The sequence below is a fragment of the Saccostrea cucullata genome, unplaced genomic scaffold, assembly GCF_032062105.1.
Source record: "Saccostrea cucullata isolate Sc308-1 unplaced genomic scaffold, CSIRO_AGI_Scuc_v1 ctg101, whole genome shotgun sequence".
NCBI lineage: Eukaryota > Metazoa > Mollusca > Bivalvia > Ostreida > Ostreidae > Saccostrea > Saccostrea cuccullata.
In genome coordinates this window covers 695590-717685 of record NW_026939309.1, presented here as the reverse complement: position 1 = coordinate 717685, position 22096 = coordinate 695590, and the positions used below count along the sequence as shown (strand labels likewise).

At 35.6% G+C, this 22096-nt stretch overlaps 2 protein-coding genes across 2 annotated transcripts in view; one reads left to right on the top strand and one right to left on the bottom strand.

The window, feature by feature from the left end:
* Positions 1 to 901: 901 nt before the first annotated feature.
* LOC134252751 (ATPase family AAA domain-containing protein 2-like) overlaps positions 902 to 22096 on the bottom strand; it is a 35248-nt gene continuing 14053 nt past the window's right edge. The window contains exons 24-44 of the mRNA XM_062735255.1: positions 10357 to 10449; positions 9563 to 9601; positions 9351 to 9415; positions 9106 to 9239; positions 8790 to 8928; positions 8555 to 8674; positions 8242 to 8344; positions 8089 to 8158; positions 7887 to 7942; positions 7462 to 7634; positions 7100 to 7209; positions 6624 to 6794; positions 6301 to 6436; positions 6069 to 6155; positions 5877 to 5964; positions 5365 to 5486; positions 4894 to 5089; positions 4663 to 4783; positions 4445 to 4535; positions 1394 to 1448; positions 902 to 1254 (exon numbers count right to left, since the gene is read on the bottom strand). Of these exons, the coding sequence (XP_062591239.1) occupies positions 1103 to 1254; positions 1394 to 1448; positions 4445 to 4535; positions 4663 to 4783; positions 4894 to 5089; positions 5365 to 5486; positions 5877 to 5964; positions 6069 to 6155; positions 6301 to 6436; positions 6624 to 6794; positions 7100 to 7209; positions 7462 to 7634; positions 7887 to 7942; positions 8089 to 8158; positions 8242 to 8344; positions 8555 to 8674; positions 8790 to 8928; positions 9106 to 9239; positions 9351 to 9415; positions 9563 to 9601; positions 10357 to 10449 (2321 nt within the window). The 3' untranslated portion in view covers positions 902 to 1102. The remainder of the gene's footprint in view (positions 1255 to 1393; positions 1449 to 4444; positions 4536 to 4662; positions 4784 to 4893; positions 5090 to 5364; positions 5487 to 5876; positions 5965 to 6068; positions 6156 to 6300; positions 6437 to 6623; positions 6795 to 7099; positions 7210 to 7461; positions 7635 to 7886; positions 7943 to 8088; positions 8159 to 8241; positions 8345 to 8554; positions 8675 to 8789; positions 8929 to 9105; positions 9240 to 9350; positions 9416 to 9562; positions 9602 to 10356; positions 10450 to 22096) is intronic.
* LOC134252806 (trifunctional enzyme subunit beta, mitochondrial-like) lies at positions 10592 to 20569 on the top strand. Its single transcript, XM_062735348.1, has 15 exons — positions 10592 to 10736; positions 13219 to 13263; positions 15230 to 15350; positions 15681 to 15712; positions 15870 to 15937; positions 16061 to 16148; positions 16844 to 17034; positions 17663 to 17755; positions 17846 to 17933; positions 18119 to 18243; positions 18793 to 18920; positions 19535 to 19622; positions 19745 to 19819; positions 19911 to 20075; positions 20264 to 20569. The coding sequence occupies exons 1-15, from the start codon at positions 10676 to 10678 to the stop codon at positions 20300 to 20302; spliced, it is 1407 nt and encodes a 468-aa protein (XP_062591332.1). The 5' UTR covers positions 10592 to 10675; the 3' UTR covers positions 20303 to 20569.

Genomic DNA, 22096 nt, shown 5'->3' with positions numbered 1-22096 from the left:
ATATCGAGTAAGTGGATCCGGATTGCTTGCTTAGGTGTTGTTTTTTTTTGTCAGGTGTGCAATATGTTTAAAAATCAATTTTTAAATCTCTTTAAGAATAAAAAGTGGGGGGGGGGGTGAAAGTATTAAAAAAGACTTGAAGAATTTCTAAACACCAAGCACAAATCTCCTTTGGACTCTCAAGAAAGTTATTATGGGAGAGGAGACAAATGTGACTGAACAGACCAGACTGATATTTGAACCCAGGCCTCTGAATATCCAGTCAGGTGCTCCACCAATACTGAGGTATCTGGCGACTGGCAATCAAACTTTTGTGACTGTCACCTTACACATCACCACCACCAAAGACACTAATTTTCACTTGCTTCTATTACCAAGGTTAGAATCCCAGTCCTGGCACCATATGAGATGGGGAAGGAGAGAAATGTAGCTGTCAGATGGGATTGATTGCCAGATAGTTCATGATTAGTTATAATCAATAGTACAAAGGACTGGACTAGATTCAGGCGTCCAAAATCACAATAATAGAGGATCAAATATTCTATAGGATGCATATATCATACAAGACTAATGCAAATCAATTGAATAAGATTACTGAAAATATTTCTTGCATCTATTAAAACAAAGACAGGCAGTTTATCCATCAAGATTGTAGCTCTAAGTACACAGAACAATGTAGCTCAGATACATTCTTTAACACAGCCCTGGTATAATGCATATCTTGGTGCTTCATTCAGGTATACGGTAAGTTTGCCTCCCCCAAAAACATTTGTACATATAATCTTGAATTATACGCACATATATACATGTATATATCTTGAAAATACATCGGAGAGTATTGCATATGTCCTTTCAATGCACTCCACTGGGGTGAGCTTAGAAAAGAAATTGTAGAATCTCCTAATGTTTATAAATAATTTTATTTATAAATACCCATATGATCAGTCATAATGCAAAATAATATGAAGTTTTCCCAACAATCAAACAGTAAATGAGAATTGAATGAGAACAGATATCACAATGTCATAAGATGACCTAATTAATGTCACATGATTGTCATATGACATCACTTGTTCAAGTCTGATTATGCTAGATTTAGAGGTCACTTAGATTGGTGGAATTTTTTAGAAGAGTCTTTAGCATGGTCAAGTAACAACTGGCACGGCGTGAATTGTTCTCCATAGAGTTGTTCATACCGCTTCATCCTGTCCACTAACTGTCCAGCGCCATGGAGGTCAACATAGCGGAAGGGACCTGGGAATAATTAACAGGCACACGATATGATGACAAACAATCTCTTCAGTGCAATGTTAAAATATGACAATGTACTTTTCAAGGAACATTTAAATAATAGAAAAAATATAATAGAGGATTACGATTTTATGATGCCTACCTCCGAAAAATGGTGGGAATCCAAGTCCGAATACGGCTCCAATATCACCCTCCACCTGATAAAAAAATAATTCTTTGAGTGCTAAAGAATAAAGAGTCTCTCAATACATGTAATTCTACAGTACAATGTATTTCAGATTAAACTGAAAGGGTTGTTTTACAAATTTAGTTGATTGGGGTCTGCAAGGTTCTGCCATTAAAGAATGAGTGCGCTTACGAGGCCCGGTAAATTGTGAAAAAAATAAACAATCAAATTAAGCAAAATTTGTCATCCCAAATCATTTATTGATATCTAAACCGTACGATTCAACAAATTTTATGCTGAAATTCACAGATATACAAAGAACAAAACCATAGAATGTGTCAGAGATCAGCCGACATTTGTGATTTTCTATAGTAAATCGAGAACAGTCATTCATTTCAAAGCTTTTGTTTACTATGAGCCTAACTTTGTATAAACTTGTGAGAATGACAAAGGATGCATAGTACATTTATAAAACTAGTGTGAATGTAGGAAATTTGTACCGGTACATGATTAGGCTGGTTCTTAAAATATTAAAAATGTACAAAAAGTACAATGTTTTTCCTATAGCAAGTGACAGCCATTTACCTGTATGACCCATTTTGAACCCACCTGTGGAATAAATTATTTAAAATGCTTATAGTCACGTGACTTCTACCCTAGTAAACATTCCTCAAAGGTGCTCACTGTAAAACATCGGCAGCTTTTATATCATTTAGTCAAAGTCATGCTGCTTAGAAATATTTGTATGTATTTCTTTTTAAGGACACGGGAGGGTAAAGAGGGTTTAGTGACATTCATAAAAGCGTCAAACATTTTTAACATTCATGCAAGACTATGAAACAGGTGTTGAAAGCCACCTTAACACTCCTTTTTAATTTCAAATTCAATGAAACTATTATTGTATTTTTTTCAAATGCAAGAACACAAATTTCTTAGTTTGATCATTATGGCTACATGCAAATACACAACTTCATTCAATTTTTTAAAACCGATTTGGCACAAAAAGTAACACATTCCACAAACTACCCCGACTATGATTCACCATCAGATTGTTCAAGTGTCAATTTAAATACCTCTTCCCCTTGATTTACTTAAGGTTTATTTAAGGTTCAGTATGACTTTTCCGGATTTAGGGTATCCATGGGCATTTAAAAATATTTAATTGTTTCAAATCCATGCTGATTTAGGTATTGATTAACATGCTTTTTAATTAGAAACATCCACTTGTATCCAACTTTTACCAAAAGAAAACGATTCGGTAATATATTCTAAAGTTAAATGACACATAAAAAGGGCCCATTAAGTATTGCTTAAGTGCCCTTGTCCTTTGACTGATCTGATTATGCTAAAGCCTATTCTATAAAATTATACTGATATGCATTTTTATTGAGAACATAATACCCCCTTAAAAAACAAGAGGCCCGTGGGCCACATCGCTCACCTGAGTAACTTGGGTGATGCAGTTTTTTTACCAGATTTCCCCTCTTGCTATACCTATAGTACCCCACTACTCTCTTCCCTTTTATGATTTTAATACTTTAGAATCTACACTACCCCAGGATGCTACGACATAAGTTTCAGCTTTCCTGGCCCAGTGGTTCTTAAGATGAAGATTCTTAAAAGATTTTTCCAAAATACAGTGTATATCTATGTAAAACTTGGATCCCCTATTGTGGCCCCGCCCTACCCCCGGGGGTCATGATTTTAACAATTTTGATATCTACACTACCCAAGGACGCTTCCACAGAAGTTTCAGCTTTCCTGGCTTAGTGGTTCTTGAGAAGAAGATTATTAAAGATTTTTCTATATATTTCTATGTAAAACTTGGATTCACTATAGTGGACCTGCCCTACCCCAGGGGGTCATGATTTTAGCAATTTAATATCTACACTATCCAAGGATGCTTCCACATAAGTTTCAGCTGTCCTGGCCAAGTGGTTCTTGAGAAGAAGATTTTTAAAGATCTGTTCTATATACTAGTATTTCTATGTAAAACTTGGATTCCCTATTGTGGCCCCGCCCTACCCCCGGGGGTCATGATTTTAACAATTTAATATCTACACTACCCAAGGATGCTTCCACATAAGTTTCAGCTTTCCTGGCCAAGTGGTTCTTGAGAAGAAGATTTTTAAAGATTTGTTCTATATACATTGTATTTCTATGTAAAACTTGGATCCCCTATTGTGGCCCCACCCTACCCCCCGGGGTCATGATTTTAGCAATTTAATCTCTACACTACCAAAGGATGCTTCCATATAAGTTTCAGCTTTCCTGGCCCAGTGGTTCTTGAGAAGAAGATTTTTAAGTATTTGTTCTATATATTTCTATGTAAAACTTGGATTCCCTATTGTGGCCCTGTCCAAACCCTGGGGGTCATGATTTTAACAATTTAATATCTACACTACCCAAGGATGCTTCCATATAAGTTTCAGCTTTCCTGGCCCAGTGGTTCTTGAGAAGAAGATTTTTTAATGACCCCACCCTATTTTTGTCTTTTATTGATTATCTCCCCTTGTAAGGAGACTTGGCCCTTCATTTTAACAATTTAAACTCCCCTTCACCCAAAGATGCTTTGTACCAACTTTGGTTAAAATTGGCCCATTGGTTCTTGAGAAGATTAGTTGAAAATGTGAAAAGTTTACTGACGGACAGCTAGACAGATGGACAGACAGACGACGGACAAAATGTGATCAGAAAAGCTCACTTGAGCCTTCGGCTCAGGTGAGCTAACAAATACGCATCACAAGCATCGAGCTAAAGAATTTCTAAAACAAAACTTCAGTGATTTTGTGTTTGTCAGACAAGGTTAGAAGTCCATTATAAGACTAATTTTGTAATATTAAATATCATTATAATTAATGTTAGTGCTACTCGCTGCATTTCATTTCTGGAAATATGCATAGCATTTCTGACATTTTTTAATTTCATTTATGACATTTTTTGTTTTCATTTCCGTTTCAGTTGATAATTACCAAAAATTCCGGAAATAAAATGCAGCCGTGCTACTATTGGTGTAGTGTAACTTACAGGTGTTGTGAGAATTCCCTCCTGGAAACACATCACAGCTTCATTGACAAATCGTGAGAACAGTCTGTATTGGTAGTCCTCTGTTGTATTTCTGTAAAATTACAACATACAAACTTACATGTAAGTATAGACTTAAGAGGCAAGAGTACGATACTGTGGAATGGCCTCATTAAGACTGGAAGAGGCTATGTAACTGATTCATGATTCCCTCAACTTACGCCTCTGTTGGAGCTAGTCGATGTCTGTTAAGGATTGCTAGGGCCTCCATGTTTTCTGTTTTTCCCTTCTTTTTGCCTTTACTTGGATCATACACAAAACATCCTTTACCTGATTTCCTACCTGTAAACAAACAGAAACACCTGTGTATCAGTTTCAATGTACAAATATTTGTCTTTCATTGTCAGTATTAGTAACCATCATTTTATCTACATGAAACAATCAGTACAAACCTAAACACCCAGCTGCTACCATTTCTTTCAGGACGGCAGGGTCACCTCCTCCAAAGCGACTGCCAAAGGCCTTCCCAAGATCCTCGGCCACATGAGCTGCCACATCAATGCCCACTTCATCGGCCAGTGTGGCCATTCCTACCGGCCAGCCAAAGCCTGTAGTCACCTTGTCCAGCTCCTGCGGGCTAACACCCTCCTACACAAATATTTATATACATGTACAAGTGATGAATTTTAGAGTACACTCTTGGTCTTTTCATTGGAAGTGTTAGTCCTAACTTTGCTAACTTGAACTTATATTCAATCGTTTAACTGATTCCTTATACCGGGTAACCTTTCTTATAAATAAAGGAAAACTATTTCTTAATGCCTAATATTTGTAAACAGAAAGTATGCACTCATAAAGTTCTTCGTTCATTTCAATATCAATATTACAAATTTCTGCGCAACCAGACATCCCACCCTACCCACCTGTAAGAGTCTAACAGCCTCCGCCAACATGGGAGCCAGGATTCTGGTAGTGTAGAAGCCTGGACCGTCACCAACAATGATGACCAGTTTTCCCTGACGGAGCCCCACATCAACAGCAGTGGCTAAAAATAGAAGGAATTTAATGTTTAGATGGTCACGTACAATTAATTAAATGAGATCTGTTGAATAATTGTAAAATAATTCTACTTAATATGTATATGTATGTTTATTTATATGAAATGTACATGTAATTGACAATCAAATAGGCATATAAAACTTCTTAATTTAAAAATATCTTTCTACATCAAAGTAAGAAGTAAGAAAATGACTTGTAAAAAATTTCATTGTTCTAAATTACTACATAACTGTTTTTTTGTTATTCTTTTTGAAAATATCACCATGAATTTCAATCTCTAAATTCATTTATTTGATAAATATAGAGACCTATACAATGTACTATAACCTCTTTTCAGTCTACAGATTTTACAAATGAATTTCTCGCATCAACTTACCAATAGTGTCTTTTGAGGTTTCAGGTGTGGTAATGATTTCCAAGAGTTGCATTTTCTCTACAGGTGAAAAGTAGTGCATTCCAATGACCTAGTTATCAAAGGAAGAGATATACATTTCACTGGGATGTCATTTTAAATGAAACCTTTACAAAATCAACATGTGGATTAATTTGGTATATAATGGTTTATAACCTTTTCTGGTCGTAGACTGGCTTTGGCAATCTGAGCTATAGGTAATGCTGATGTGTTGGAGGCAAAAACACAGTGCTCTGGAATATACTGAAAAAGAGAAGATTGAAGCTGATAGATTCGGGTTCTTATGTATTTACTTAGGTTTTATTCTCAGCTGTTCCACCTCCTTGATGACAACACATTTGATATTCAGATTCTGACTCCCTGGTTATTATTAAGGTCCTATACTCACCTGTTCTACCTCCTTGATGACATGATGCTTGATATTCAGATCTTCAAACACTGCCTCAATGACCATATCACATTTATGGAAGTCATCATAAGTTAATGTGGCATCCAGATTAGAATAATACAAGTCTCTCTCAAAACTGAAAAATTAAAACACCACTCTCTAAATGCTCTCAAAAATCAACATGTTCTTCGACAAATTTCAGTTTGTTTTTTTTTTTTTCTATAAGGCACTGTAAGTATGGTACTGTGTTCAGCAAAAGTCCAATTCCGCATTGTTGCTGGAAAACTAAATTTCCAAGAGACTGAATGAGAACTACAACTCACGTGGTCATCTTCTTTTTCTTGACGTCAGTCTGCAGACCTTTGAAGATTTGTTCTTCACCTCTCGCCAGTCCAGAGAGAGACATGTCCTTCAGATAAACATGTATATTCTTATCTATTGAGACGTGAGCAATACCAGCTCCCATCAGACCCGCTCCAAGGACTCCAATGGATCTTAAAATCAAGACATTCAAAATTTTCATAAATCATCACAAGATTAAAACTTTTAAATCTCATAAGATGACAATAAAAATAATTGTCTAGATTTGGGGGTTATACGTATAAATTATATACAATAGGGCACATGTTAAATTGCATCCAATGTACATGTATATTAATCCATAATTCCCCTAAACATAGAGAATTATTTTGTGTTTTTTTTCCTAATCATTTAAAGCCATCAAAAAATATTTCTCATGTAAATTGTATTAAACCCAACACACTAGTAATAAGTGGGAAAAAAAAAATTTTTGTCTTACTTTGATGGACGGCTCGGTGCACCAAACTTATTCTTTTTACAGGCTGTTGTTCCATAATATAAACCAATCAGAGCTTTGGATTCACTAGTCATTGCCAGCTCCCCAAATGTCTACAGTGAATACAGTGTAATCTTAACAAATCTCACTGCTCTAACAACTGTACAAAACCAGACTACAATGTTGTTAATTACAATAAAACTGGAATAAAAAAATGTACCAGAATGGTCTGCATCTGATCTGAATCTTCAATAACAATGAAGTAACAAATGAAATTGAATGTACACCTTGTATTCTAATTTACTTAACAGAACCTAATTCGTTTGACACATGGTATCAAATTACTTAAGCAGATAAGTTTTTACCTTGGCCTCCATTTCATATCCCGTAGCTGGATTTTCTAGGCCATTTTTCACAACATCGATGATTTTGAGAGGGGCGGGGTACAGTCCCTTTGTTTTCTTATTGACTGCCTGCTTAGCTTTGTCGAAAAAATAATTCCTCCCTGCAGGTACAGCTAACACCAAATCTATGGCCTCTACAACAATAACATCATATTAAACCATCAAAATATTAATTCATAATGTTAATTTTAGTGCATATAATCATATACAATGTACATGTACATTTACTTTTGCAATCCAGCAAGTAAATTACTTAAACACTTGATAATCAGTTCTAGATACTGTCTATCCTGTTTACTGACTTCATCCCCAACCCAAATTCTTAGGAAACTCTTTCTCAATCTTTTCCCCCATTACTATTCTAAACGTAAAACCAATCTTCTTACTTTCCATGAACTTTTTCTTTCTGGGAACTCTTGGAGTTTTTGACACTGCCAGCCTCCTGAAATTACATACAAAAAGATTGATTAAGTTATACGATATTTATTGTATCCAGAGAAAACATAGTCCCAATCATAACCAAAATCCTTGACATTTTAAATTTTTTTTTTAAATTGTTAAAACCAGGAAATGTAAAGTTTTACGTACTTGGCCTCTCCAATGGCGACCTCCTCCAGATAGGCCAGAGTCCTGACTTCTGGGTCATCAATTCCTGGCCCTACAAACACAGAGAAAGATCTTAATCTGACATGTACATTAACAAGGTCAATCTTGAGAAATCTACAGTTACAAACTACTCACCTAATGGGTCCACCAAGTGATCTACAAGCCCTAGTTTCTTGGCTTTGTCTGCTTTTATGTTTTTCCCAGTCAACACCATGTCTAGAGCAGTTTGCATTGGAACCTGCATTAGAAGTTAAATTAAGAGCAATGTACCAGCACATATATATTTTAAAAAATAAAGCTTTTTTTCTCTCTTAATGAAAAACTTTTTCTGTGTTGGTCCAATATGTTTTTGGCAAGTTCTGCTCTAAAGCTTTTCTGAAAGATTCAGGTAAAATACTAATCAGACTAAAAAATATAAAGAAACTCTCCTCTGATGACCAATACTGACCAGTTTTGGGAGTCGCTGAGTCCCCCCTGCTCCTGGTAAAAGCCCTAACATTACTTCTGGTGTAGCTAGTGCTGTCTTCTTGTTTTTCACAGCAATTCTGTACTGACATGCCAAGGCCACCTGAAAAAGTACAAAATGTAGCAACAAGCAACAAACCCAAAAAGCAGACAGGAGAGGGTAAAGATGTACCATTTCTACTGTAAAATACTAGTCCTCACAATTAACACTGACTCACCTCCAGTCCCCCTCCTAAGCACTGCCCCATTATGGCAGCTACTATTGGTTTTTTACTGTCCTCCATTTTCTGGAACAGAGCCTGGCCATTCTTTGCAAGAGTTTCTACTTCCTCTGCAGTTTTACAGGCCTCTAGCATCCTTCAATAATAATTTACAATAAATAATAAAACAATTTACTTTTTCTGTCTCCAGCATCCGTAAAGTAAACAAAAATTACCGTAAGGCAACAGTTTATAACTTCTGTCACAGAGAAATAAGATACTTCACTATCACTAAGATATCAGATTTCTCTCAGTAATACCAGATGACACTTACGCTATGTCGGCTCCAGCAATAAAACAGCCAGGCTTCCCTGACCGGAGCACCATACTGTGGACATTGGGATCTCTTGAAGCTTTGTTGAAGCATTCTTCAAATTCCGATTGTACATCTCTTGATAGTGCATTCACCTTTGAAACAAATGTTTGAAACAATCTTCAACAAGTTTATCAACTAAGAAGTATCAATCATAGATCTTTATTATTCCAAATGTCTAATTGACAATTAATGTACAATATTACCTTTGATCCTGGTGTATCAAATGTGATCACAGCAACATCATCTTTGATTTCATATTTGAGATGCTCTGGATAAAAACAAATGATTTGAAGGTAGTATGTTTAAGCTCATGCTAATTCAATAAACACAGTAAACATTGTAAATGACCAGGTTTTAATTGTTAATATATGAAGACTATTTGTTACAAACTCAACTTAAACTATAAATATCTTACTTTGTAAAATTGAAGAGGTACTCAGCCAATGTCTTTGAGCTAGAAAAAAATTTCTTAAATATGAAATGTTGATAGCATAAAAATACCTAACTTAGTCTTTGATACTAAATATACCTAGGGTTCTCTAGGATTCTTTCTGGTTTCTCAGTGTTCTCTGTTTGGTAGGACCAAAAATTCACATCTCTTTTGTTAAAAGCGTCCCAAAGTAGAAAATTATCTTTAATTTAGATTGTTTATTATGCAAGCTTTTTAAAAAGTATGTCAGTTTTTAATGCGAAAAAGAATTATAATCATGATAGCATGCCCATGCAGCGACTGAGCGAGCAAGTCCAAATTGATGTCTCATGAATGATGATGTCATTGATGTGGTTTATGAGGCTTGCAGATCGAAGTTAAAAAAGAGAGAACAATACAGTTATAGGAAAGTGTGCTTCACCCAAAGGTCATACCTGTAACAAATTTGTGAAAAATCATAGCATGTAGATCTAACTAGCTAAATCAAGCTTCTTAGAATATAGATTGTGAGGCTTAGATGACTTTCAAGAACCAAACTCTGCCTCCCTTGACCTAAAGACACATTTTTTAAGTTATTTTTAATTCCTTTTGGGGTTTCAAACATCTCTAATGAACTTTTCTGAATGAAATTGAAAATCTTTCTTCAAATGAATTTTCTGCAAGTAACCTTGGGTGTCATTTACCCTTGTCAAAACAACTTTTGGTCATACAAAAATGTCACTACCTCAGTACTGCAAATATTGCACCCAATTACCTGAAATCAATAACCACAAACTTACCTAGGAAGCACGGACTCCGTAGTCGTGCAAACTTTACTGCCTTCAACACAGACGTTGCCATTTCTTTCACGGACTTGCCGGTTGCTCTTTGGACTCAAATCCCATACAACCAAAACTTGGAAGAGTACCAATACGGCTCTATTACTTTTAAACGCACAAATCACTCTGGTTGTGTGAAAAAATTGCCATCTTTGTAATGTTTGATATCAATGAAACTTTACTACCGGTTTTCAAGCGTTTCTTTAACTTAGATTAGAGTCCAAAGAGCAGCAAACGGACGACATCAACAAATTGAGTGAGGACTGAGGCTTGAAGAATTATGGCAAGTCCCGTTTTAACAGCTGTGAAGTATGCAAATGCCACGAGATGCATTTTCAGAGGTAAAACTTCTGTTGTAAATACACGTAAATAAGTTGGGTGAGTTTTGTTTGATAACCACAACCATGGCATTGGGTTTGACTTTGAAGAATGAAGAGTGGCCAATGTTCTACAAATTCTAATAGATTACCAAATACTCCAATAACCAGAGTTTATAATTCTAGACAGAAGTCTGTGTTTTCTGCTACAATAATTAAAAGTTTTCATTTTTTTTTAATTCTTACCGCCTACCGCCAAAGTAGGAAAACTGTGCAAACTCGAAACTGTTTTTAATTGGGAGCAAAATTTATTCAATATTGGAACAAACTAGCTTTATGATATCAAAGGTTTAATTTTTGTAAACTTAATATGCCTGACAGTGAAACCGTTAAGGCAAGCACAGTTCATTTTTGCATTTTTGTACAACTCTATCATAGGAACGACTTAACTTTACCGGTCCCCAGAAAAATGCGCTAAAATGTATTGTCGCCGAGGGCAACTTCAGTATATATTAGATTGTGTGAGCGATCGAAAAAATTAAAAAATACAAAGTTTTTGGTCTTTTTGACCCCAAAATGGAATTCTACGGTTAAAAGTTTGGTTTAAAACTTAGTTTTTAAACAAAGTTTTTAACCTCGTTCTTTGAAGATATTAATAAATGTTGTTTATTCATTGAAAAAATTGACAAAAAATAATTGTCAATGAGGCGCGTGTGGCGCATGCTTAGTGTCATTTCTTGCAGGCTTAGCCACTTTTCTATATAAACAAACCAACGAAATGGCATTGAAGCTGAATTAAGACCTTGCAAAAATTACAGAAGCAACTGAATTTCTTGATTTATCTAAAAGAATGAGTCACCAACCCTAATCTCTTGGTTGGTATGCAAGGACTAAGACGTTTAGTCAAAATCTCCTGGTTAGATGCTACACCAACCCTAATCATTAAAATAGTGTGGGAGGACTAACCCAAATCTCTCGGGTGGATGGGAGACTAACCTTAATTAATCAGTCGAATACTTGTGCATGGACTAACCCTAATCTCTCAGTTGGGTGGAAGACTAACCCTAATCAGTTGAAATAGTGTGCAAGACTAATCCTTATCAGTTTAGTGATGTAAATGTTACGTCATAGTCCAATGAGCGGAGGATCTTGCGGATCTGGGGAACAGTAAAATAAAGTCTACCCCTGTCATATCTACACATATCTACACATCCCAAATGTTTTATATTCTGATTATTATACTTTCTGGTAAACTCCTTAATCATGTCTTTACCGTTATAGTACATTTAAGTTAATTTATTAAATAGAAATATTATACTTTCATGTAAATTACTTGAATCTGATTGGTCAAGAAACATTTGTTAAAAAACACCATTACCCGCTGAATAATGAAGCCAGGCCCTGCAGCGTAGCAACAGTCAACAGTGCTTGACGACGGATGATATTCCAAAAAATAGTGACTGCACAGAATTTATGCATGCATGGTTCACTGTTATATGTATTTGTATAAAACATTCAGTATAATTTAATAAATATTGCATGTAGTTGAGTATAACATTGAAAATTTTCACCCCTCGAAAACCATTGTCAACCGAGGCACAACTGCATCAACAGTTTTTGACCTTGACATTTCCTCTGACCTTTACCTCACTTTTCTTAAATTATTGTTTAGCTCAGTTTTAAACATACCATTCAAGATGGTTTTATCAAACTTCACAAGATGGTACATACTGATGAGAGCTATTTAACTGCATCACTATGAATGATGCAATTGCAAAGCTCTCATCAATATCTATCAGCATGTGAAGTTTGATGAAAATATCTTGGATAGTTTCTTTGAAACAGAGCTTTGAACAGAGCTAATCGCAAAGTGTGATGGAAGGACAGACGGAAGGACAGAAGGATGGAAGACGGACATGACAAACATTATATGCCCCGGCCATATTCATGGCAGGGCATAAAAATGTTTTGGAAATATATATTCTTTAAAATTGCATTCTCTGCATGCATCTGGATCAAGATTCAACTTCTCAGATTTTTAGACAAATCAAAAATACCTGATTGTAGAAGTGATGAAAATTTGATGTCACATACAAAATCATGACTACTGAGGAGGACGCAAATGATAGTTTTGTGGGCAATATTGGCATGGATTTTGCATTAAATTGTTGTTTGTAATTTTGTGGACTGAAACAGGTTTCTTTCAGCCAATGGTCAGATTCCAGTCTTTAATTTCCTCCATTCGTACATGTTGTCTGTGGAGCTCACTATGCGAGCAGCACTTCACGCCGACTTGCTGCTCTCGCTATCAAAGAATTTACATGCACTTTGTGCTGAGTCTTTTGAGAAGTCATTAGATTGACATGAAAGTGAGAGAAGACAAAATCAATCCCCCCCCCAAATAAAAATAGAAAAAAGAAAGAAAGTGGGAAATATAGACAAAAGAAATCACCTTGTTATTTGTTCATAGTCATGGAAGATTGATCAGACATTGTTTTTTCTCTAGATGCAGTTAGATGTGTCAGCACCACTACCTCTCTACAGTCTCCACGTAAGTAATTGGAATGCCTTTTTTATTGTTAATTTAATTGCTTACTAATTCTGTGTGTGTGTGTCCTTTGATATAAGATCTTTTATGTTATCCTGAATTATAATTATTCCAGGTAAACTTTAGTTTACCATACTAATTCCGAGATCTTTCATAAAACCCTGACTGCAGGGGATTGCTCCTGATGTGTAATATTTTTTTTTAAATCATATACCTAATAAATATACTATTGTAGCAGTTTGGGGTATACAGACAGTGATTATCAGCCTGGGTAGCTCAGTGGTAGAACATCTGACTTGTAATGTAGAGGTCCTGGGTTGATTCTCGGTCCAACCATAAATTTTCTTTATGCATTTCTCCTTTCCTACTGCACTATAAAACAACACAAAGGAGGGCACCATTTTAGACCCCTTTTTAGCTCACCTGAGCTGAAAGCTCAAGTGAGCTTTTCTGATCACCCGTTGTCCATCGTCCGTCCGTCCGTCCGTCTGTCCGTCCCTCCGTCTGTAAACTTTTCACATTTTCAACTTCTTCTCAAGAACCACTAGGCCAATTTTAACCAAACTTGGTACAAAGCATCCTTGGGTAAAGGGAAATTTAAATTGTTAAAATCAAGGGCCAAGACCCCTTCCAAGGGGAGATAATCAAGAAAATTTAAAATAGGGTGGGGTCATTAAAAAATCTTCTTCTCAAGAACCACTGGGCCAGAAAAGCTGAAACTTATATGAAAGCATCCTGGGGTAGTGCAGATTCTAAATTGTTCAAGTCATGACCCCCGGGGGTAGGGTGGGGCCACAATAGGGAATCCAAGTTTTACATAGAAATATATAGGAAAAAACTTTAAAAATCTTCTTCTCAAGAACCACTGGTCCAGAAAAGCTGAAACTTGTGTGGAAGCATCCTTGGGTAGTGTAGATTCTAAATTGTTCAAATTATGACCCCCGAGGGTAGGGCGGGGGCCACAATAGGGAATCCAAGTTTTACATAGAAATATATAGGAAAAAACTTTAAAAATCTTCTTCTCAAGAACCACTGGGCCAGAAAAGCTGAAACTTATTTTGAAGTATCCTGGGGTAGTGTAGATTCTAAATTGTTCAAATCATGACCCCCTGGGGTAGGGCGGGGCCACAATAGGGAATCCAAGTTTTACATAGAAATATATAGGAAAAAACTTTAAAAATCTTCTTCTCAAGAACCACTGGGCCAGAAAACCTGAAACTTATGTGGAAGCATCCTTGGGTAGTGTAGATTCTAAATTGTTCAAATCATGACCCCTGGGGGTAGGGTGGGGCCACAATAGGGAATCCAATTTTTACATAGAAATATATAGGAAAAATCTTTGAAAATCTTCTTCTCAAGAACCATTGGGCCAGAAAAGCTGAAACTTATATGAAAGCATCTTGGGGTAGTGTAGATTATAAATTGTCCAAATCATGACCCCTGGTGGGAGGAAATCTGTTAAAGAACAGCATGGCCAAAGTTTCTCAGGTGAGCGATGTGGCCAATGGGCCTCTTGTTTTGCTTCAGCCTCTGTTTTCATTATATTTTTCTGTATGATCTATCAAGTAATGATTCTTCTAAGACATAATGCTTGAATTTTCCCCTTTGTAGCCTTTACATACACATTTCAGACTAATATTAATTGTGCTCTTTAGGGAAGTTGATTGGGACAGAAGGAGAAAACACATTGGAAACTTTGGGGTTTTCTACAAGTTAAAACAGCTGCTTCTATAAATTATGAATTTGAAAAAAAAGACCCATTTTAATTCTGTATTTGAATGAAAAATACTGAGGATACTTACGCTTTCTGTCCACATGAATTGTCTTAAAGAGCATGTTTAGATTATTAATAGTATGAAATGTGTATTGAAGAGACTCCTATGAGGGTTTTTTTTTGTTCAAGAGATATTTATGTTTTTAAATACATGTAAAAGAAGCTGGTTTAAATATTTTATGGTGTATTTTTTAGGGAGACCTAAAGCTGGAGGGAGAAACATAGTCCTTATAGATGGAGTCCGTACACCTTTCCTCCAGTCCAGCACCACCTACAAAAACCTGATGCCACACGACCTGGCCAGGACAGCGCTCAAGTTAGTTAATAACTCTGTACAGGGATTTACTCAGAAAATCAAAATTACAAACTTCTTTACCTTTCTGGTAAGAATAAATTCTTTCAAATCAAGATTTATCAAAACTTAGCTGCAGCAAATTGTGAAAGAGCAATTACATGTGTATAGATTTGCTTTGTTAAATGTATTTGAAAATAGTGTAAAACAATATTGAAGAAAAAGATTATTTTAAACATGTCCTCTATAAGCATTTAAAATTTTTTTTTTAAAAGTTTCATCTATTAATTGAGTGCACACACTAAGAAGTTTATTACATCAAAGAAAGCTGTAAAATTCTTCTTTCTTTTTCAGAGGTTTAATAAAAAGAACAGATGTTAACACAGGTGAGAAATTTTTATCTTTTGTGGATGTTATTAAGTCTTTTACAGTAAAATTTTAATATTCAAATAGTAATTCATGATATTTTATGAATTGTAAACATATACATATAGGTATTAAATTCTATATTTACAATTACAACTATGAACTTTGCTTTTACAGCTGATGTTGAGTATGTAGTGATTGGGACAGTCATTCAGGAAGTCAACACCAGCAACATAGCCAGGGAGGTCTGTTATTTTTTTTCAATTCCTCTGTCCATATTTGTATTAATCAGATGACACAACTATTTTCATGAACAGAAGATATAGAATATGCTGCGAGTACTTGATATTTGTTGGTTTTGTTTACAGGCCTCTCTGGGAGCAGGATTTTCACAGAAGACACCAGCTCACACAGTGACCCAAGCTTGTATTTCTTCCAATCAGGCTATATCTACAGGCATGTACACTGAGCTACAGTACTTATAAAGATAAACATGTATATCATTGCCTATAATTTACAGTCACTGTTTACTAATTTAACAATGAAGTGATTGCTGTTGATTAAGAAACAGGTATTTCAGTTTTTGCAAAATGTGCTATTTTAAACAGTTCTGCAGACCACTTGACCAGACCACTTTTTCATAAAATATACATTGTACATCTTATCAAACATTTACTTTTTCACTATAATGTTGCTAAAATGTCAATATTTACATTACCTGTGTTTTTCTACTAAGCAAACAGTGAAATTGATTTGAATACTATTTCCGTGTATACTCACGCGTAGAAATATACACGGAGAAACTTGCGTTAACGTGACGTCACAATGAGACTGCAGCAACGTTAGTAAAAATACAACGATATAGGGCAGCGAGAAATTCAAAAAATAAGTATATTTTAGTTGCTTCCAAACATGTAAAATGTAAATATAAGGAATGCTTTTAAGTTTAGTGTGAATTATCGGTGTGAGAATCACACAGACTTGCACGTAGGCATATTTTTCATGAAGCGCTAGCGCGCTTCATGAAATTTGCCTACGTGACAAGTCTGTGTGATTCACACCCCAATAACTCACACAAAACTTAAAAACATTCCTTAAGTACCGGGGTAATTACATATACATATAGATGATGGTTAATTTCGTGGTTTTAGGTGTTGGAATGATTGCCTCAGGACAGATGGATGCTGTGATAGCAGGAGGTGTGGAGTTTATGTCCGATGTACCAATCAGATGGGGGAGAAAGCTCAGACAAATGGCTCTAAAGATGAACCGAACAAAGGGGGCCCAGGCTCAGCTGTCCCTCCTCATCAGAACACTGGCCACCAAACCCAATCTTCTCGAGGTTTGTAATTCTCTATCTCCTCGAGGTTTGTAATTCTTAATCTTCTGGAGGTTTGTAATTCTCAACCCACTCCAGGTTTGTAATATTCAATCCTCTATAGGATTACTGTACATTGGCAAATAATCACTGTGGTTTTAATTTCGCTATGTTCACGATTTATCATTTTTCCATGAAATTAAACCCATTGTGAATGCTACTATAAGTTTCAAAAATGTTTAAATGCTTATACAAAATTTGAATTAATTTCTTGCAGCGTGAAATTTAAACCATTGCGATTGCTACTTTTTGAGAAATCATGAAATTTTAACACCATGGAATTAAAACGACTTACAGTATATTATAAAATACAGTGAAAACTGTCTAATCTGACACCTGTGCACCCCCCTTGGAATTCCGATGTTAAATTTCTTTCCTATTTTACTATTTTCCATCTTTCTGTACACTGTCTAATCCGACACCCTGTCTACTCCGACATAAAATTTTGTCTCCCATGCATGTCAGATAAGACAGGTTTCACTATATCATATTCCAATGTGTAAGTGGGAAAAATTTGCAAAATATACTTATTTCCCTATGTGAGAGTCCATTGTTTCATTGATTATTTACTACCCAGTTTGTGATTTTGTAGATTCCTGCTGTGGCTGAGTTCTCCACTGGTGAAGTCATGGGTCACTCAGCTGACAGACTTTGTGCTGCCTTTGGAATCAGCAGAATTGAACAGGTTTGATAAAGAAATATTTCACAGAATTTAATTGCAAAATTTCACACATATTGGTAGATAGTTGTTCTTTATATACTGTTTGTTTAACAGGATGAGTATGCCTTGAGATCACATACCAAAGCTCACTGGGCATCAGAAAAGGGGTTGTTGTCAGATGTTATACCTTATAAAGTGCCAGGTAATGGACAGTTCAAAACATGTTATATGATTTAAAAGTAGAAATTAATATACATGTAGGTCTTGATAAGAAACAATATTCAACATTGTCAGGCTAGATTCTGAGTTGATGGAAGATTTGCAAGTGAATGAAAGCATTTCTACCCATATTTCAATGTGTTGCAGTTTGATTGTTAATATTTTCAGGTGTTGCTGAAACAGTGGTAAAAGATAATGGAATCAGACCTTCATCAATGGAGCAAATGAGCAAATTAAAAGCAGCTTTCATCAAGCCCCATGGAACAATTACTGCAGCCAATTCTTCCTTCCTGGTAAGTTTACAGTAAATTCTTCCTTTTTGGTAAGTTTACAGCCAATTCTTCCTTCCTGGTAAGTTTACAGCCAATTCTTCCTTCCTGGTAAGTTTACAGCCAATTCTTCCTTTCTGGTAAGTTTACAGCCAATTCTTCCTGTCTGGTAAGTTTACAGCCAATTCTTCCTTTCCAGTAAGTTTACAGCCAATTCTTCCTTTCTGGTAAGTTTACAGGGAACAATCACAGCAGCCAATTTTTCCGTCTAGGTAAGTTTACAGCCAATTCTTCTTTCCCAGTAAATTCACATGACATGTGTCAGGAAAATCTTTTACTGAAATAACTGAATGCAGTCATGCCTATTTTCAGGAATACATCTAGGATATACATGTACATGTGTATGCATAACCAACAATTATTAGTTTCAATGCTCAACATACATGTATTTATATTTAAATAAAAATGAGCACTGAGAACTGTCAGGCAATGTACTTGTAATTTACATGTGTTGGAGAGAACCATCAGTTAAATTCTTGACTGCATTCTAAGTCATTGTTTTCTTTTACATAGACTGATGGAGCCTCAGCATGCTTGATAATGTCAGAAGACAAGGCCTTACAATTGGGATTTAAACCCAAGGCCTACCTTAGAGAGTTTGTTTATGTGTCTCAGGACCCTAAAGATCAGCTCTTGCTGGGGTAAGAAGCCAATTTCCTTTCTTTGTACAATTTAACCAGGATTCTGCCCCAGGAAGAAACTGAACCAGTTTGAGAAATACTTCTCTTTGACCAATAATTATTCAATTTTTGGCTGTTACTGGAAAAAGATATCAGAGCTATGAGAGAAATATATTAATCAGTGATTCTAAAATTATCACGCCAAAGATTAAAGAAACATTGAAGTATAAAAGCCAAGGATTTTATAACTTTTTCTTGACCTCAGAGGTTGCTTCTATTCTGCAACAATCATGAAAATACAGTAAAAAACTGTCTAATACGACACCTGTGCAATTCATATCACTGGGATTTCCGATGTTAAATTTCTTTCCTATTTTACTATTTTCCATGTTTCTGTACACTGTCTTATCCGACACCATGTCTTCTACGACATAAAATTTTGTCTCCCATGCATGTCATATAAGACTGGTTTCACTGTATGTCTTTAATTTTCGGAAACGACATATTTTCTGAAAGACATATCAACTGCTAAGTTCAAATGATACATTTACTTTTCTGACTCTCAAGTACTATAACAATTGGAAAAAATTTAAATGTACTTATTGGTGTGATTTTAACTGAAACATAAATTTCAGGCCAGCTTATGCAACCCCTAAAGTTTTAGAAAAGGCCGGACTGTCCATGTCTGACATTGATGTTTTTGAGTTCCATGAGGCATTTGCTGTGAGTACACATGCACTTGATCTTTGTTCTAATTTTTAATTTTCTTTCTATTTCCTGTGACTTTGTTCCTGGATTAACCCTCGGTATTCTTAGTTCATAGTTTTTTTTTTTACTCTTGACAGGGTCAGATCTTAGCGAATCTGAAGGCCATGGACTCTGATTACTTTGCTAAAAACTACATGAACAGATCTGAAAAGGTGGGTCGAATGATAGAAGAAAAAATTAGTAGTTAAATGCTCTTGCTTTACCTATTGCTTAGAGCTTTAACCTGAATTGATTAATCTTCAGGTGGGAACCCCAGATCTGTCAAAGTTTAACCTTTGGGGAGGCTCCCTCTCAATCGGTCATCCATTTGGTGCCACAGGCGTGAGACTGGTCACAACAGCTGCCAACAGACTTGCTGATGAGGATGGACAGCTGGCTCTTGTGGCAGCATGTGCAGCAGGAGGCATAGTAAGTGCAACTCTTATATACTGGACATAGATGTATGATGGAATTTAGATGACACCAAAAATTTTTGGAATTCTTAATAATAGCTACTGATGCATCTTAGTATAAATTTTTCTTGATGATACAACCCAGTGCATTTCATAAGGATATTATTCAAGACTTAAACATAAAGAGTATCTCCTTTTTTACAGGGACATGGAATGATTGTAGAAAGATATCCACAAAAGTGAAAATCTCTTTGATCAATGCAGATTGTGATATTAACTCTTGAACACTGGACTTCAGTTCTACTGGTGTGTTGCCTAGTGGAAGAACTACCACTATATAGTGCATAATGTTAGCACTCTTTTGTACAGAGTATCATTCTTGTATTTATTTCATTAAACATGATTCCATTCTATTTGATATGTGTAGTTGATAATATTTCTATTTGCAATGCTCATACATGTATTAAGGGAAGATTCATTGGTCTTATTAAAAATCAATACAAACACAAAGGCACTTTCTCATTTGTTTGTAAATATAAATTGTCCTGATTGCCAACCTGAGACATTTATTTTTCATCCATGACAAAACCTTAAATGCATTGTATTTTACAGGACACTGGTCTTATCCAGATGTAATCCGATGTTTTAAATTATAAGAATAATTCCCCCTCTCCTCCCCATGTTTGATTAGGCAAAGAAGTGTTGAATACATGATGTGCATGGCCACAAAACTTCTACCGGTAATAGACAAATATTTTGATGGATGGGAATGCCCATACCATGATTTACGAGGCAAGGCCCATGGGCCACAATGCTCACTGATTAGTCTGGTCCTGCTGTTTTTCATCAGATTTTCCTCAATTCCCTATTGCGGCCCCAGGCCACCCAGGGACCTTGATTTGAACAATTTAGGATCTACACTACTTCAGGAATCTTTTACTTAAGTTTCAGCTTTACTTGCCCTGTTGTTTTTTTTTCCTGTTTCAATGAAAAACTTACATTTCTTATTTAGGCCCCAAACTAACCCTGGGGACCTTGATTTAAAGTTTATAATCAATACAACCTCAGGATGCTAACTGCTTTCAAGTAAGTTTCAACTTTACTGTCCTAGTGTTCTTGAAAAGCTTTTTTAATGACCCAACCCTTTTTTGGTCTTTTATCCATCATCTCCTCTTAGAAAGGGGCTTGGCCTTTCATTTTAATAATCTGAACTCCCCTTCTCCCATGGATGCTTTATACCAACTTTGGTTGAAATTGGCTCAGTGGTTCTTAAGAAGTTGAAAAGATTACAACGGGAAAACAGGTGAGTGATCAGAAAAGCTCACTTGAGCTTTTAGCTCGTGATCTAAAAAGGTGGAAAGGATCAATTACAAATCTAAACTATATATGGTACCATATCAAACTGATTCACATACTCCGCACCAATGCATAATTACCACAAATATTTTAAAAACAACAACATCACTTGCTGATAATTTATTGGTGTAAATACAATAAATAAGAGTTCTGAGCGATGTTCCTGAGACATGGACCACAACTTTGTGGCTGTGTGCGGAACCAGCATGTTTGTCCTTGACATTAAGTCCCTGATGTCGAGTCCTGAATTTCTGTAATATTCAGTCTATATGTTTGTTAATGGAACATTCAGGCAAATAAATGATGGTCAAATATAACCGATGGATATTTATGATCCACATCTACTATGCTTCATACACTGGCAACAAAAATATGTTAAGTTTTAGGATTACTATGGAGATCTTTCATGCATAATTATTACACATTTTAACAATAAATAGTAAAGTACAATAAATGTAAGACATCAATGCAAACAACTTTTGCAATAAAACCTTTAAAGAAGTATCATATGCAAAAAAAAAAAAAAAAAACATTAACCCAATAAACAAATACAACAACTACATTAAAAAAATACCGCTACATGTACCAAGATTTAATCTAACACCCAAAGAGTACATAAATATAGGTTTTAATGCTGTATAACATGATACTGAAGATGAAATGACTCAGTTTAACTTCAGT

Coding starts and splice junctions, on each gene's coding strand:
- LOC134252806 (XM_062735348.1), top strand. CDS start 10,676: ATGGCAAGTCCCGTTTTAACAGCTGTGAAGTATGCAAATGCCACGAGA. Junction 13,264..15,229: donor TACCTCTCTACAGTCTCCAC/GTAAGTAATTGG, acceptor TGTATTTTTTAG/GGAGACCTAAAGCTGGAGGG. Junction 15,713..15,869: donor AAGAACAGATGTTAACACAG/GTGAGAAATTTT, acceptor TTGCTTTTACAG/CTGATGTTGAGTATGTAGTG.